The 18,352-nt window shown below is 44.7% G+C and overlaps 1 protein-coding gene across 2 annotated transcripts in view; it reads left to right on the top strand.

The window, feature by feature from the left end:
• CRMP1 (collapsin response mediator protein 1) overlaps nucleotides 1-18,352 on the top strand; it is a 207,313-nt gene that overhangs the window by 13,018 nt on the left and 175,943 nt on the right. Inside the window, exon 1 of one of the 2 annotated variants that reach the window (XM_085642440.1) lies at nucleotides 9,879-10,028. The exons of the other annotated variant lie outside the window; for it this stretch is intronic. Coding sequence (XP_085498566.1) covers nucleotides 9,990-10,028 — 39 coding nt within the window. The 5' untranslated portion in view covers nucleotides 9,879-9,989. Of the gene's footprint in view, nucleotides 1-9,878; nucleotides 10,029-18,352 lie in introns of those variants that run through there. 2 annotated transcript variants of the gene reach the window in all.

Below are 18,352 nucleotides of genomic sequence, written 5' to 3'. Positions count from 1 at the left end.
GAGGCTCAGATCAGGAGGCCGCAGACTAGATCTTAGAGTCACTCTGGGAGCACTGGGTTCAAGATGAATTTACAGGTCTAGTTCTTCCTCCCCAGGCAAGAGGGCCGCAGTTCAGCATAGCAGCAGTTCCTTCAGAGCAGAAGTCCAGCAGAGTGCAGTCCTTTCGGCAGCACAGCAGACCTTCTTCCTGGCAGAGTACCCACAGGTCCAGAAGTGTACTGAAGAGTTTGTGTCTGAGATTCAGTGTTTATACCCAGTTGTGCCTTCGAATTGCGGAAAAGCTTCTATAGGCATGCCTTTGAAGTGCACAGGAGCCCTGCCTTCCTGGCCCTAGCTTCAGACTAACTACAAGGGGTATAAAGCCTTTTGTGTGGAGACAGGACAAAGCATATTCAATTGTAAGTGAGGCAGGGCTGAGCTCCTCCCTCCCATCCTGCCAGTAATTGCCCATCCAGTCATACCTAAGATCCCCATTCTGTGTGGCTGCCTAGGAGAAATACACAAAGCCCAGCTGTCAACTACGCCCAGTCTTGTGACCCAGAGGCAGGCACTAAATGTCCATGGTAAGAAATGCCAACTTTCTGAAAGTGTAAACACAATACAACATCAGGTGGTTGTGAAATTCAAATACCTCTTTACTTATGCATGAGGTACATCATACTTAATAAACATGGCCTCAAAATTATTTCAGTAGTATTTGAAAAACGTTTCCAAAAATTTTTGAACAATTAGTGCGATGCAGGAAAAGAGAATCCACATTCAATTTGATGGATATACAGAGAGTAATTTGTGAAAAACCATATACAAAGTGTTTCAAAAAAGTGCTCAAATGAAAATCATTTGAACTCAAAAAAATACATAGACTTGCTAAAATATAGTCTTCACCAATCCTGGATTTATGGGACCAGAGAACTCTATTCACAGGGAAGGCTCTTGTTACTGGGATATATTGAGGGTCCAGATGTATCTATTATGAGCTTGCAGATAGTTACTTTTGGAAAAACTAATTTTAAACATCCATTTTGGTACTTGTTGAACTGGGATCCCCCATTGGTCCTGGTCTACGCGTTTCGAACCAAGATGTCTCTTGTGGGTTCTCTTCAGGACAAAGGTTTGGTGAGTTCTGCAAGGGTTAAGGGGGAGACTTTTTAACTAAGTGATCAGCAATCTCCTATTTCAATAATCTAATAGGATTGTCATAAATTTACCTTGAAGGTCCGAAAAATATCAAGGACTCGGGTAGAGGTCCGTCTTAGTTGTGGTTCATTGAAAGAACGATTAATAGAATGCTTCGGTTTTCACTTGTTGAAACTGTAAGGGTATACATGAATCAACATGAATACATCGTTCACTTGAATGGGATGCTTATGAATAAATTACAGCAATAAATGTACCTTGAATTGTCAGTGATTAGACTCTTATTCCAAGTGTAGAGGACGAAATCGTGATTTACTGAAAAGAATTCCGACCGAATTGCATACGGCGAGGGGATAATAAATTTCCTCATATCACTGTTCACTTGTTTTTAATACCATACAGTTAGCTGCTCCATTAAAATTTAGTTTGGCAACTGTAATGGTTTTTTAATCCCACTCACTGACTTCGGGCCCCCAGTTAGTTTAGAAGTGCATCCCTGTCGTCAGGTGAATGCCCGCTCTCTATCAAACTGAGGGGCATATTATCAAGACAGGCGATAAAATTATCGCCGCTTTAGCGGCAGAAAACTGCCGCTAAAACGGCGCTAATGGGCTTGATAATATGCTCTATGGAATTCCAATTGAAGCCCAGGTTAGAAGTGAAGGACATCTAACCTGAGCTTCAATTGGAATTCCATAGGGCATATTATCAAGCCCATTATCGCCGTTTTAGCGGCAGTTTTCTGCCGCTAAAGCGACGATAATTCTATCACCTGTCTTGATAATATGCCCCCAAGTTTTTAGAGGGCAAGGACTGCCGATGATGAAGCATGACACCAGGTGGTGTGTGAGGCCAGTCCTTAACTTTTTGTGAGATGTCTACACTCACACTCACAAGTTAACCGTGAGCACCTTTAGGTCATAATACCGGGAGCGGCCTCGTTTGTGTATAATAGCTTGTGTTGGAGGCTGGCCTGCTCCTGGCACCCTTTGCCTCTAGTTCCCTTCCCCAGTTAAAACCTGGGGCTTGTGTGGTCATGTACCCACCTGGCTAGAGACAAAAATTACACGATGTTCTCAGGTAAGCACTAATTTAAAGGGACAGTCGTTATTTACCTTTGTATTGCCGTGACTTACATTAGCGTTATAAAGTACAGGTGTGGTTGCATTATCCAATATAAAATAAGTTATTAATATGTATTAAAAGGTGGACAGCACTTTTTGAGCAGAGGACTCCCCGCCAGTGTTGTGGCCTTTAAAGGTGTGCAATTTGAGTGGCTGCTGGCCGACCAGATACCGCCTGCCTCCGCCTGCGGTTCCATTGCCAAGACTGGGGCTCCGTTTCTGGCCCAGGTCCCGGAGCCGCTTTGTAGACAGAGCCTGAGAGTGCATGGAGTGTGATCCAGCTCGAGACAGGCGCTCCTGAAGAATCTTCTAACCAGAAAAGGACGCGAAAAAGAATTTAATTGGTTCCCTGCTGTGCGCGAGGAGGCAGTGGGAGGTGACGCTGGCGCATGAATGTAGCTACTGCGTGGAGCCCATTGTGAACCTAACGGGCACCGCGTGTGGCCCTAAAATAGGGAGCGTACCGTATGATTGGCCACTGTCCCACGTGATCTAAGGAGCCAGCCTTTATCCGGAGATGCCCGATCACCATGGTAACCTTTATTGGAGGTCGCTGTGAGAAAACAATGAAACCAGCTTTATTTGTATTATTTATTGCGAGAGTTTTTATTGTAGAATTATTAAAACAAGTGATTTTCTGGTGAAGAACACAAGGGGAGCTCTCTCCTGGGGCATTGCAGGGCCAGGACGCGCCTTTGTCCTCAGTCTTTATTTGCCAAGGCCTGCTCGTTTATATGTGTACACGTGTGATGCAGGGGTGAAACTGAATGCTTTAAATTAATAAAAACAGCAGCCTTGGTGTGATGTTTGATCTAGCATCACATATATCAGCGGTTTACCCTTTGGTACCCTTTAGCTGCTGTCACCCGATATGACGCGCTTGCTGCTGAGGTCAGCCACTGACCTACTGGTCACCGGTCCTAGTCCTGCACGGCCTAAATAAGATATTAATCATGCGAAGGATTATTGACCTAGCATCATTGTCATCGCCACGAGCCACCATTATTGGAGGCGATAGGAAGGGGACTGGACGGTACGCTGTATGCATGTTTTTATTTAGAAAAAGAGACTTGAGGAAGAGAACATGATAAAGTGATGAAACAGCAATGATAACATGAATATCCGGACATCGGTCAATCAGTCAGTCAGTCATAAAGTCTTTATTCGGTTTTAGTGCAAACCATAAAAGCATACTACAATAAATACATGTTAAAAACAGAGATTTCATTATTAATAAATTACCAACATTAAAAAGGGTACAGTTCATTTCCTCGAGGTACGAATTACCACAGTTAAAAAACTTGCAATGTTAAAAGTTACCCAGACATTATTTAAAAGCTGTAAATACAAAAAAGCAGGTCTCACTTGAACAAAGCCTTTATCTTTTAAAATTGGGATTAAAAAACGTTTCCTGATGTCAATAAAGTGCTCGCAGAAGAAAAAAAGGTGTATAATGTCCTGGGGGGAAAAGTTATCACAGGAGCAAGGGCCAGGGTCCAATGCCCTTTTCCAGTCTTTCTTAGCTCCGATCAGTGAGTATAGTTGGTTCAATCTAAATCTGGTTAAAAGAAAACGATGATTTGGGTTTGTTACATATTCAAGATAAGATTCCATAAGAGGTGTTGTTTTACAGAGCTGGTGGCTCCTAACGGAACCCTTGACCAACTCCTTCTCTTCCCTTGCCAAAGTGGATATGCAACTATAACTTTATTTGCACCAGATGATATCGCCTTTTACCAAGGTCTCGGGAGAAAAATACAGCTCTGGTCTCCCGAGTTTTTTAGCCAGGGTCCAGATGTATTTCAACCATGGTATATACAAACCATGATCAAGCGAGAGACAATCTCTCAAAATGGTGTGGTTCAAGTGTAAATCCGGGTTAAGCCAGATGCTAATCCATTTCAGCATCGGGGCCAGGGCAATGCTGTCTTCAAGATAACCAATGCCTAGCTCCTGATGGACAATATAATTAGCAGTACAAATCGGTACTGAGAGGAGATTTTTTAGAAATCTGTCCTCAACAGTCTGAATGCTTTTAGCGTTGTTAATGCCCCAGACCTCAGCTCCGTACAAGGCTATAGAGAGACACTTAGCCTTGTACACCTGAATAAGAGCCTTCAATGGTCTGGCTCCCAGTTTTCTCGCAAAACCCAGGACTCTTACTGTAGCTCTTGAAAACACAATCTTTTTTGCCTGTATTTGGGTTACCCCAGAATCTCGATCATCAAAGAGGACACCCAAATAAGGAAAAGAAGAGACCCTCGATAATTGATGACCCCCACATAAAAAGGTTTTAGATTTGGCAGATTTAGGGCCAATGACCATGACGTGAGATTTAACAAAATTAACAGATAAGTCCAAATTCTTCATAAAATCAGCGAAGGAATTTAACAGTCACTGAAGGCCCACTCCCGTTCTGGCGATTAAGGCAGCATCGTCAGCATATAAAAGGGCAGGGACCGAATATTTCCCTGCACGGGGGATATCTTTACATGAGGCGACAAGGGTGTTGTCCAAATCGTTTATATATAAAGTAAAAAGGAGAGGTGCCAAAATGCACCCCTGCCTGAACCCATAAGAAATGGGTATATCTTTGGTACAATTTCCCTTTTGATCATAACGAACTGTGGCTATTAACTCTCTATGTTGGTCCGCCAAAAAATGAACAATCTCTTTATCAACACCAAGTTCTAGGAGCATAGGCCATAGTTTTGATCTATTTACACGGTCAAAGGCCGAGGACAAATCCATAAAGGCAACCAACAAGATTCCTTTTTTGGCCACCGTGTATTTACCAATTAAGAGTTGTAGGTTTAAACATTGGTCTATGGTACCCATCCCTTTCCTAAATCCATACTGGACCATAGAGAGTTTTCCAGATTCCTCTAGCCAACCGTTTAGTTGGGCGAGAACAACCCTCCCCAAGACTTTCACTGAGGAGTCTATGAGAGAAATTGGTCGATAACAGCTCGGGTCGCCTCTGTCCCCTTTTTTAAAAATAGGGACGATGACTGATTTTGCCCATGTTGATGGGAGGCCCTTTTGGCAAGCATTTATAAAAACATTAAAAAGAATTTTAGACCAAAGTTTAATATCTGATTTGAAAAGGTCAGCCGGGACTCCATCGGGTCCCGGCGCCTTATTACTTGTCATTTGTAAAATAGCATTTGTCACCTCTAATTCTGTGAAGGTCAACGTATAATTGTCAAAGTTAAGTGAGGGCCCCGCCCTTAAACCATCTCCATCATACACCTGTTTAAAATGAGCATACCAAACATCCTCTTGGACGCCGCATTCAAGCTCGGTGTGACTTTTACCATTAAAAAAAGGTTTATTTACAATGGACCAAAATTTCGCACTATTATTAATGACATCAGTAGACAGGAGGTCATTCCATGCATTTTCCCTAATTCCGGTTTTACGTTTCTTCTGAGCCATTTTGTAGGCCTTCCTGCAAATGGCAATTTCCGCTCTGTCAGGTGGAACCGCTTTAAGAGCTGACATAAGCTTCCGTTGGGAGGATGAGCAGCTGTGATCAAACCATTTCTCCCCAACTTTGGGTTTATCCTTGCATGCTTTTTTAAGATCACTGTTCACCTGACAGCAGATTTTTTCATAAGCTGTCAAAACCGCATCACTACAAATCCCGTCCTGTGAACATAGAAGTATTTCATCCCCGACCGTCTCCCACAAATTTTTGGTGAAGTCCTCTGGGACCAACTGACACCATTTCAGGCGTCGCATTTGGTCTGTTGGCCTTATGTCCAGTATACTGACAGTAGGTTTATCCGCTATTCCTTTTTTAAGATCATCAGTAAGAATTAACTGGATGGGATTGTGGTCACTAAGAGTAGACCAATTAACCTTATAATGACTTACATTACCAGCTAAGTTGGATGTAACAAAGATGTAGTCAATAGTGGATCCTATTCCACTTCCTTTAAAGGTCGGGGTTTCATTTATGTCATTTACGGGATAAACCAAATGATTCCCCACTAGAAGCTCATCTAAAAAAGTCCCCTGTGGTGTGTGTTCAAAGTGTAAATTACCTTGATCTTGTGGACCTAAACTGTCCCATATAAAACAATTTTTAAAACATGGATGAACATTAAAATCACCAAGCACAATAACCGAATACGGATTTTTACAAAATTCATTATACATTTGTAAAAAATCAAATAGACTGCGTAAATGTTCATTAGGCATATTCTGAATAAATGAATTATAAAAATTTACTATAAGCCAGATCCCATTTAAATTAGAATGAATTTCAACTGCTAAACAGTAAGGCGAACCCGTTTCCACTTTACTGTATTTGCCATCAATGGTTAGTGCAATAAGGGTCAAAAGACCACCTTTAGCCCTTCCCCTATTGGAGGCCACTGCTGGTGACCAAAAAGCACAAAATCCGTCCAGTAGAAAGGTGTTTTCAGTGTCCCAAGTTTCTTGTAAGCCGATGATTTCATGGCCTAATAGAGTGTCCCTCCAGGTAGGGTCGTGGATTTTATTATTTAGTCCAGCTATATTCCAACTAAGGACACTTGTGCCAAGAGGCATTTGAGAGGCACCGACAGTCGCATCCACTCTATCATCATTGACACTCCCCAATGCGGACGTATCATTTTGTGTGGTCTCTCCACATGTGGCTGGTACAGAACCACCTGATGCCATAACCTCTCCCTCCACAACGGATAAATTTTCCAAGCTAAGACTTAAAGTGCATCCATCAGGGTACAGTCAATCATTAGAGTCTAAATTACTCAGAGCCTGAAAGCGATTTGAGATGGCAAAACCTTGAGAAAACTGGCTTTCAGGATGACTTGCTCTAAACTCCCATGGAGCACTGTGGGGTAAATTTTTCTGTTCTTTATAGAAATAGCCCAGTGAATGCAGGGTAATACCCTCGCCAGTGTGAGGGAGCAGGGTGGCTTTTGATAAGATGTTATGCACTATATGGGGATTACTAAAGTTTATTATTACAAAATCCCCCTTTACAGTCTTGCGTGATCGCCCAACCCAGGATGTCTCTTGTGGGTTCTCTTCAGGACAAAGGTTTGGTGAGTTCTGCAAGGGTTAAGGGGGAAACTTTTTAACTAAGTGATCAGCAATCTCCTATTTCAATAATCTAATAGGATTGTCATAAGTTTACCTTGAAGGTCCGAAAAATATCAAGGACTCGGGTAGAGGTCCGTCTTAGTTGTGGTTCATTGAAAGAACGATTAATAGAATGCTTCGGTTTTCACTTGTTGAAACTGTAAGGGTATACATGAATCAACATGAATACATCGTTCACTTGAATGGGATGCTTATGAATAAATTACAGCAATAAATGTACCTTGAATTGTCAGTGATTAGACTCTTATTCCAAGTGTAGAGGACGAAATCGTGATTTACTGAAAAGAATTCCGACCGAATTGCATACGGCGAGGGGATAATAAATTTCCTCATATCACTGTTCACTTGTTTTTAATACCATACAGTTAGCTGCTCCATTAAAATTTAGTTTGGCAACTGTAATGGTTTTTTAATCCCACTCACTGACTTCGGGCCCCCAGTTAGTTTAGAAGTGCATCCCTGTCGTCAGGTGAATGCCCGCTCTCTATCAAACTGAGGGGCATATTATCAAGACAGGCGATAAAATTATCGCCGCTTTAGCGGCAGAAAACTGCCGCTAAAACAGCGCTAATGGGCTTGATAATATGCTCTATGGAATTCCAATTGAAGCCCAGGTTAGAAGTGAAGGACATCTAACCTGAGCTTCAATTGGAATTCCATAGGGCATATTATCAAGCCCATTATGGCCGTTTTAGCGGCAGTTTTCTGCCGCTAAAGCGACGATAATTCTATCACCTGTCTTGATAATATGCCCCCAAGTTTTTAGAGGGCAAGGACTGCCGATGATGAAGCATGACACCAGGTGGTGTGTGAGGCCAGTCCTTAACTTTTTGTGAGATGTCTACACTCACACTCACAAGTTAACCGTGAGCACCTTTAGGTCATAATACCGGGAGCGGCCTCGTTTGTGTATAATAGCGTGTGTTGGAGGCTGGCCTGCTCCTGGCACCCTTTGCCTCTAGTTCCCTTCCCCAGTTAAAACCTGGGGCTTGTGTGGTCATGTACCCACCTGGCTAGAGACAAAAATTACACGATGTTCTCAGGTAAGCACTAATTTAAAGGGACAGTCGTTATTTACCTTTGTATTGCCGTGACTTACATTAGCGTTATAAAGTACAGGTGTGGTTGCATTATCCAATATAAAATAAGTTATTAATATGTATTAAAAGGTGGACAGCACTTTTTGAGCAGAGGACTCCCCGCCAGTGTTGTGGCCTTTAAAGGTGTGCAATTTGAGTGGCTGCTGGCCGACCAGATACCGCCTGCCTCCGCCAGCGGTTCCATTGCCAAGACTGGGGCTCCGTTTCTGGCCCAGGTCCCGGAGCCGCTTTGTAGACAGAGCCTGAGAGTGCATGGAGTGTGATCCAGCTCGAGACAGGCGCTCCTGAAGAATCTTCTAACCAGAAAAGGCCGCGAAACAGAATTTAATTGGTTCCCTGCTGTGCGCGAGGAGGCAGTGGGAGGTGACGCTGGCGCATGAATGTAGCTACTGCGTGGAGCCCATTGTGAACCTAACGGGCACCGCGTGTGGCCCTAAAATAGGGAGCGTACCGTATGATTGGCCACTGTCCCACGTGATCTAAGGAGCCAGCCTTTATCCGGAGATGCCCGATCACCATGGTAACCTTTATTGGAGGTCGCTGTGAGAAAACAATGAAACCAGCTTTATTTGTATTATTTATTGCGAGAGTTTTTATTGTAGAATTATTAAAACAAGTGATTTTCTGGTGAAGAACACAAGGGGAGCTCTCTCCTGGGGCATTGCAGGGCCAGGACGCGCCTTTGTCCTCAGTCTTTATTTGCCAAGGCCTGCTCGTTTATATGTGTACACGTGTGATGCAGGGGTGAAACTGAATGCTTTAAATTAATAAAAACAGCAGCCCTGGTGTGATGTTTGATCTAGCATCACATATATCAGCGGTTTACCCTTTGGTACCCTTTAGCTGCTGTCACCCGATATGACGCGCTTGCTGCTGAGGTCAGCCACTGACCTACTGGTCACCGGTCCTAGTCCTGCACGGCCTAAATAAGATATTAATCATGCGAAGGATTATTGACCTAGCATCATTGTCATCGCCACGAGCCACCATTATTGGAGGCGATAGGAAGGGGACTGGACGGTACGCTGTATGCATGTTTTTATTTAGAAAAAGAGACTTGAGGAAGAGAACATGATAAAGTGATGAAACAGCAATGATAACATGAATATCCGGACATCGGTCAATCATCCAGACTCGACATTTGTGTGCGGATGACTGCTTTTAAATATGATGTGATTAATACTCTCCCGGGGGACAGTGGCTCTGCAAATCTACATAACGAACATTAAACCCAAATGAGGCCAACGCCTCAAAAATCACGCCCCTGCTCTGCCCACAACAGGCAGAGTTGGCCCATGTTCACGGGAAGCAGAACGCACTCCTGACCGCCACTGGAGGGCGCTGCCGCTTCCAGACAAAGCCCCGGCCGGCTCTGTGAAGAGGCGCCCCCCGCTCCCACCGCTGCCGCCGCAATAGGTGGCATTAGAATCCGCACGAGGCTGATGCCCATTTGAAAGGGGACTTTCCCTCTCTTGCCGTGGCTCTGATTGCACTGCCTGTCACCAGCAGAAACATGTCTCACCAGGGCAGCAAGAGCATCCCGCACCTCACGGTAAGAAGCAGGCTTGGGCAGCTGGGATAGATAGGGTGGGCACCTGCCAGTGGGCACAAGGGTTGGTAACGGAGAAGGGGCATACTTTGACCAAGTCTATCAATGAGCGTCACTGTCCAGGACCCTCTCAGCCTAGGACGAGCCATTGAAATGATTTCATCCCCTACTGTGCCAGAACTCGAACAGGGCAGCGCTGAAGTGTGGGGCAGGGGCATCCTTCTTTGTCATGGCGACGAGGTGAAGCCGGGGCAGTGGAGCGAGGCTGACGTGCGCTAGAGGGAGAAAGGGAAACCCGCCGGTAGGGCACCGCCTCCAGGGACGGGGCTAACGTGGCTGTGAGTGAGGCACGGGGTGTCAGGCGGGGAAGACCTCTCCTCAGGGGAGAGGCAGGGGCCAGGGACTGCCGCTGATGCAGACAGGGAGGGCGGGCGCGTGATTTATTGCAGCTCTTTTGTTTCTCTCATTCTCTCGCTGGTGAAATTCAAACCCCAACCCGTGCATAATCTGTCCCCGGGTCGAGGCTATGTGCCAATTCGTTTACATTTCCAAGATGAATATACCGTTCACAGTTTATAGTAATGTCCATTGAATGAATGAATGGGTCGTGAGAACAAAGGGGCGTAGAGTGGACGGATGCGGAGGTAGTGAAGCGATGCTCAGTGCAGAAGGGTACCAACCTGTGCAGCTACTCAGAGAGGGACTCCTCACACAGTGATGAAACCGAACGAATGGATTTGTGCTTAAACCATACAACCGCGCCATTAGAGGGTGCACCCCGCACCCATCCATGTTTCGACCCCCGCAGAGTCTGCACCGCATAATTTTCCAAACAGCATGCCCGCCCCCTGTGCTTCAGTAGAGGTGCCTCCATTACCCAAGAGACAATGCACCCACTCCCACCTACTAATGTAGAGACTACATCAATAACTTACATACACCTCTACCACCCCTCCCCCACTCCAACCCTCAGACGCTAGTAAAAAAATATAAACCCAATATATGATCCGTCAGTCTTGTCTGTAGTGTTTTGATGCCAGCAAAATTGTAATTTTTTCACAGCGATTGACTGTAAACCGAGAAGGGAAGTGCGGATAATTCAAACAAAGGCCAAACAGGAGCATTCGTCCAAATGCACCATTCAAAATAAGCCTTTTTTAACATTAACACACTCCACTGGGGCATTTATTTCACATAGCCAGGGCCACTGAAATTATGCGGTAGGGATGGAGCAAATTATACAGCAGAGGTGACTAAATCATGCGGCAAGAAAAGGCAAATTATGCGGTCTAAAGCGGCCCGATTTGTGGTAGTATCACTTCATTATTTTGTCATTTGTATTCATGGTAACGCAGTCTGGGCAAATATTTCACCTAATTAGTACCGGTTTCACCATCAAATACAGCAATAAGCAACTGAAAGATGACCAGCCAACCTTTACAAAGGGCCATCCATTGCGCAGGACCACTTCCCAGGTTTTGGCAACTTTGGACGTGTTTGAGCTTGATGCAGCATTCTTTTGTAAACATTTGCAGATCAAGAAACAAATTATAGATTATGTGGCAAACGTGGCAAATGCATTAGCATGACGGAGGCCCTTTACATAGCCTATATTCAATCTATCACGAAGACAACACGAGAGGACACAGGATTCTGGACATTTTTGGAAGAGGGGTGTATTTCTCCGGTGGCTCCCAGTACTGCCAGTGGAAATGGGAGCGGAGCCCCTTCTCCTGTCTGTACTGATGCTGTGGAGGCAATATTCGGTGCCCGCGTCTCCAAGAGAGCACCCCCTAGATGCTGTGGTCTACCTCATGTACCTTGCAGTGCTGTAGGCGTTCGCACAGTGCGTTAAGAGTTAACAATCAGTTTGCTCTAGTCTTTAAACACATGTGTAGATAAATTAATGTTGATTTATGAGGCGTGAGTCACGCTGCATTGCAACTGAGCAGTGTTCAGGAGGTGGGGGATATTCAGATGGGAGTTGGGTGGGGCAGGTTGAGGGGAGCAGGGGAAGGGAGCAGGAAGTAGTTAGGGGCAGGAGGACGGTACTGGTGGCAGTGCAGAGAAAGGTTTGGAAACTGGGGTAGGGACAGGGATGATGGGTCCGGGAGGACTTCAGGTACTTTGATGGCTGTGAGGTCAAACGGTCAGGGCTTTAAGTGGGATAAAAAAACTGGGGAGGCTCTCAAAGCGGCGTGGCCGATGTAATTTGGGCATTTCTTAAAACACATAAGCTAAAAATCTGTGCTTAGCATAGTGTGCCGTCTCACTGGTAATTTGCTGCCTCTGTCCTTGCATGCAGATAATACAGAAAGTAACATTACACCTACAACAAGCCACAACTATTGGCTTTGCCAATGGTTGTTAGTTGTGTAAGATAGATAAGCAAAAACTACGGCTTCGTAGTATAGACTATTGAAAATGCTTCAGTCCCGAAATGAGACTGTGAAAGAACTATAACGAGTATTTTTGAAGTTACAGCAAAGGCAGGGGAGGGTGGTACTGCTGCTGAACTAAGATGTTTTGTTCACCCTGAGGGTGAGGGCAAAAATTGAGTGCCCGATCGGGACCCGTCTCAGCACCTCCTTTTTAGGTCTCGCCTGACCCAGCACATGCGTTGGTCTGGCGAGACTTTTTGTGAGGGCTCCAAAAAGTGCTACCAGGCCAGCCTAGAGCTACAGTGCATGTGCGCGGGCACGCGCGCCGCGCTTTACCGCGATTACTTTCACTTTCGGGGACGCACGGCCGCTTTGAAGTTTGATCACTTTCACTTTCGCAGCCGCACGGCCGCTTGGCATAGCCAATAGGTCTCGCTTTTGGGACCTTATAAGTATTTAGTTATGCAACTGTGGCATGGCTAAACACTTATAAGGTCCCAAAGGCGAGACCTATTGGCTATGCCAATGCTTGTTATAACTGCCGGTGCTGTGCACTGGCAGGTCCCGGCCCACCTACAGCCCTGCATACAGTGATGAGATGCCGCTGAAGAGCAAGGCTTTGAACTCTATCCTGAAGCTGATGAAGAATGAGGATTGGCGAGTGGCGAGTGGCGACTGGGATCGCATTTCATAGCCTATGGGTGTAGCAGGAGAAGGGCTGGAGTCTAGTTGTTCCACTGTTTCCTGCTCTGCATTCTGACACTGCTGTTGCAAGGTCTGCTGAGATGTCTGGTTTATGACTAGACATTGAGGTGTGCCATAGTTGACTGCTTTATCAGTGATGCTGCCGGTCTTGGAGATAAGGTGCAGGCAGCAAAATTTCTGCACCTAAATCCTACAGTTTCTGTGCTTAATTTGAGCCAGTGGTTTCCGGTGCGCGGCACCTGCACTTAATTGTCAACACCGGCGCTTGTGACAGTCTGCCACAAGGTAGCACTGTCTGACTAATTTAGAGATGACCTCAACAAGAGTTAATTGTTAATTCAATATACATTAAAAATGACTATTACTTTCCCATGCAAGCCATTCTTATAGCTTGGGAGCCTGAAATAGACAGAATCATCACATTTGAAGTTTTGTGATGGTTAGTAGTTGTGTTTTTACTGTCATTGGCAGCATGGCAGTGGCAATCTTTGGTGCAAGCTACAGTGGCCTCCTGACGAGAACCCTGGTACTTATGTTTTTGCAAATTAAGCACTTTACAGTCTGATCACTGCCCTCAGATAATCTGCACTATCTACATGAGCCACGTGTAAGAGAGGGAACACACTGGCTGTCATAGCTTCCGATATCTGGCTGCCGCGCTTTGTAACAAAATGCCGCCCAAGCTGACAAAGATAGACAATTGTCTAGCTTTTGCCTTTGCTTCCTTTTGTGAGGTCTCACCGATCTTATCTGGCCATTGTTCTCAGCAATAAGAAAACTGTCTTGTGTGCACTTTATAAATAAACAATTAATAAAATAAAGCAGAAGCAAGTGGAGGTCTCTTAAATTGGAATTATGCTGCCTAACTTTGAGAAGTTTCGATTTTTTTTTATCGTTTAAAGTTTTATTATAGTGCACATATGCTCCAAAGGCATTAGAACAATTTACATGTGAATCAGAAATTACCGATTCATTTTTAGTCATTAAGTTATTTGTCCAGTGTTGCATGATATTGAGCTGAGGCTAGGATACAAACCTGAGTTCATATTTATAATTTTTTCGCACAGCGCAACGCAGAAAGCCACCTTGGTTCGCGAAACCGAAATGTGCCATATTTAACATTGTATGGTGCATTTCTACCCTTTGCTAGCTCCTTGTGTCATGGTGCAAGCATGCTTGCGTTGTAGGCAGGATTGTTTCTGTGCAGGAAGGGAAACAATCCTCAGAGGCATGTTCCCCTTTCTATATGTGCTGCAGAGTGCAGCACGCGTAGAAAGAGGAAACAAACGATGAGAAATAAAGATAGTTCTCCTTGTTACGCCTCACCTGGGGAGGCGTAGCATTTTGACGCGTTCCCAGGCCCGCCAGTAATTGCAAATCTGGGAATGTGCCAAAATCCATAGGTAGATGCATGGGAACACCCACGGTAATCCTATGGCATGCCCCCTTGGGGAAAAGTAAAGCAAGGCAGTAATTTGCACAGCCTTGCATTACTATAGATTTATCAAGCCATGCAGGGCCATGCAAGGTGGCCTTGTGTGGCTTGATAATCCTCACTTAGATTTTCTGTTGCCTTTGCGCCCCCATACATGGGGCAAAGACAATGCCAAACCTTGATAAACCAGGACCCTGGTGCCCCAGTTCCAAAGGCAGCTCTAGCCGCTAAGCTACATTTCCTATCCCCTCTCGTCTGTTATGATGCATGTTTTTATATAGTGCACATTCACCAATTACTTGGCCTTTTGCTCCTGGTGCAAAATATGTGTGCCTTGTAGGTTTGCACATTGGGGAACACCACGTAGAGCTGTCTGCAGACATGCCCTGGCTCAAATAAATAGGTGTGGTAATTGGGTATAGGGTTTTTCTTGTTTATTGGTTCAGTTGCGGGGGTAGGTCTTTCAACCTGCTGTCCAAACCTGGTGGACTCTTGGTTGGGAGATGGCTCTCACTAAACTAGGAAGCCAGTGTCTTGTTAGATATAAAGGGAGTATCAGTGAAAAACCTCAGGTTTAAGCCTCTGGGAGCAGTGGCACAAAGCAGCGCGCTTATCCCCAAATAAATGTATGTCAAGTATTTAAACAGTATCAAAACAGCATTAGTGAAAACGCAATAAGATTCCCAAAGCAATAAACTTGTAATAATTCAAATAAATCCAAAAATGACAGCAAAATAGATACTGGGATCAGGAACTACATTTTTGAAGGGTACGTAAAAAGAAATATACTTAGGAACAATGGGGGTATTAAAGCTAATGTAGTTTATTTAGCGTCCTCCCCTGTCCAGGAGAATGCAAATGAAATTCCCCTCACAAGGAGCTCTGCAATATAATTTTTTTTCTTCAACATACAACCACACTTTGCACGCATTGCGTCATGAATTTTTTACCCACACCGTAACACCTACCAGCAGATTACGTAATTCCTGTTTAGAGCCCACCCAGAACCACAAGGGCCCTGGCACGCATAATCTCAAGACACTACATCTCCTCCTTTGTTAAATAAAAAGTACAGACCGCATTAGCATCATAGTTACTCAGTGAGTCATCGAGGTGCTCACACTGATCTGCCAGATTTGGTGGTATGAGGTAATGAGGGGCAGCTTGATCAGGCACCAATGACATTGGTTCAGATGCTTGATCTGGACAAGTAGGTGGGGCTGCCTCACTTGTGATATCAGGAGCTGACGAACATAGAGGTAGGTGTTTAAAGAGTGACAAGTCCCTGTGATTGACTTTCAGGACGATGAGCTCTCACCATGTGTCCTTTGCACCTTACAACCCTCAAAGGGTCAACATTAAACGGAGTGTCAGTTTTCCTCTTCCTTTTCTGTTTGACCAGTACCCAGTCCCGTATTCTGAAGACTGTTTTCTGAGTACGTCAGCGATGATCAGCATATGTTATCATCTTACGCTTTCGAGAAGCGCCTGTGACATGAACCTCATTGGTATTCATCGATAGGTCCGATGTTCATTGTGGTAGTTTGGTTCTGATGGCTCTCCCAAATAGAAAGGTGGCAAGTCTCTCACCATTTGTGGAGTGAGGAGTTGATCGATTGGCACGAAGGGCTTGACACATCGCTTGGTTGAGATTGATTCCCTCTATCAATGCTCGCTGAATTACCTTCTTCAGGGTGCCCATGAATCGTTCAACAATACCATTGGCTTGGGGCAGGAGAGGGGTACTCTTTTGCTGCTTTACATTGAGTCACACAGGAAAGTCCTTGAATCCTTTGCTGTTGAAAGGTGGGTCATTGTCAGAATTGAGAAAATCATGGATGCCCCACACTGCGAAGATGCTATCAAGCCTCTCAATGACTTTGTCATGGGTTGTCGATGACGAGTGTTTCACCAGAGGAAAATGCGAATATTTATCAATGACTACCATGAGATGATGTTCATTTCCAAAGGCCCAAATAATTCACTCCAACTCTCTCTCAGGAATGTGCAGAAAGGTCGGACATTTTTAATGCATACTGCTTCCCCTTTGAGGATAAACAGTTACAAAGGTGGCACGTTTTCAGCTCTTTATCAACTCTTTCATCTAGGTGAGGGAATCACACTCATCTCTTAGGGCTCTTTTAGTGGCTACAATGCCACAGTGTCCTTCATGGGCCAATTCAATGTTTTGCTACCTCAGGCTCATAGGAATGATGATTCTCGAACCTCTCAGTATTATACCTTTTCCGGTGATGCAAAGGGTCAAGCACTTTTCTTCCAAGATTGAGTTGTAATGATGTTTTTGAGGATGAGCATGTCTTTATCTGCGTTCATATGAAGGAATAATTTGTTCAATGGATAGAGCTGCTGGCGTGCTGGACCTCACAATGAAGTTTAGATACTCTTCAGCCCCTTTGGACGTTGAACAGTGGCACTTGTGAAAAGTAGTCAGCGAGGTTTTCATCTTTATCTTGCTTGCTTACAATCACATCATCGTACTCTTTCAGTTGCAACCCTTACCTCTCGATATGAGGGGGGCATCTTAGCTTTTGTTTTTCCGAAAATAGTGAGCAATGCTTGGTGATCTGTAATGTTAGTGAAACATTTGCCGTATAAAACACATGAAACTGTTCACAGGCCCACACTACAGCCAGACACTCCTTCTCTGGCCGAGAATTGGCCCTTTTTCTTTCATACAAGCTTCTACTGGCATAGGCTACCATGTCATAGAAAAGAGAAGGGGGGACAAGGAACCAATAAAGGACCAGTACCCAGGTTCCGAAAGCAGAAGTGCAACAAGTGGGGGTGGGGGTACTGTACCTGTCAGGAAGGAAAGAATGTAGGATTAAGGACGAAACAGGAAGTGGGAATCCCCCACTTGTATAGGCTACAGTGTGTCTCTGGGCCTTCAGAAGGCCATTGTGATGAGCAAGGATTTCCCTCAAACCCACCGGGATCGTATCTACTGTGATCTCAGTATGTAACTTGGGGTCAAAGCAGGCCATTTCAGTTGCATTTTAATCGCAAGTTTTATGTCTTTGAAACTTTTGTCACAGTCAGTAGACCACCGGTATGGGACATTTTGCTTTGTTAAGTCTTTCAATGGGGCACTCACTGTACCAAAGTCACAAATGTATCTTGAGCAATAACTACCCATGCCTAAAATGGTTTGCAGCTTTGCTTATATCTTATGGGGGCAAGCAGATGACAATGCTTGCACTTTATCCGGGTCAGGAGTCGTTCCCCCATCAGAGAATGTGTGCCCAAAGATTTTGAGTTTGGTTTTGTGAAGTTCACACTTTTTCACATTCAAACTCAGACCTGCACCAGCAAGTAATTGGCACACTTGTGTAAGGGCCTTGTCATGCTCCTTTTGTGTTGCCCCAAATACCAGTATGTCATCAATGTAATTGAAAGCTTGTGTGACAGGTTGAATTACTGGGCGAAAGACATCCTGAAATATCTCCACAGCCGAAGATACTCCAAAACTCAATCTTTTGTATCTGAACAAACCAACATGAGTCAAAATAGTGGTAATGTACCTCCAGGTCTCTTCCAGCTCGAGTTGATGGTATCCTTTGTTCAGGTCAAGATGGGAGTTTACTTTGGCTCCGTTCAGCTGCATGATCATGTCCGCGATGTGGGGACCAGGATATCTTTTCTCTATTGATTGCTTTGTTGGCTTGGCACATGTCAATGCAAATGTGCACTGTTTCTTCACTTCCCTTTTTTTGGCACCACAACTAGGGGTGAACCCCATGGTGTAGGACCAGTGGACCGTTCAATGATGTCATGTTAGAACAATG

The sequence above is a fragment of the Triturus cristatus genome, chromosome 2_2 (assembly GCF_964204655.1).
Source record: "Triturus cristatus chromosome 2_2, aTriCri1.1, whole genome shotgun sequence".
NCBI classification, from domain to species: Eukaryota; Metazoa; Chordata; class Amphibia; order Caudata; family Salamandridae; genus Triturus; species Triturus cristatus.
The sequence above is the reverse complement of the archived record's forward strand: the minus strand, read 5'-3'. Positions and strand labels throughout refer to the sequence as shown.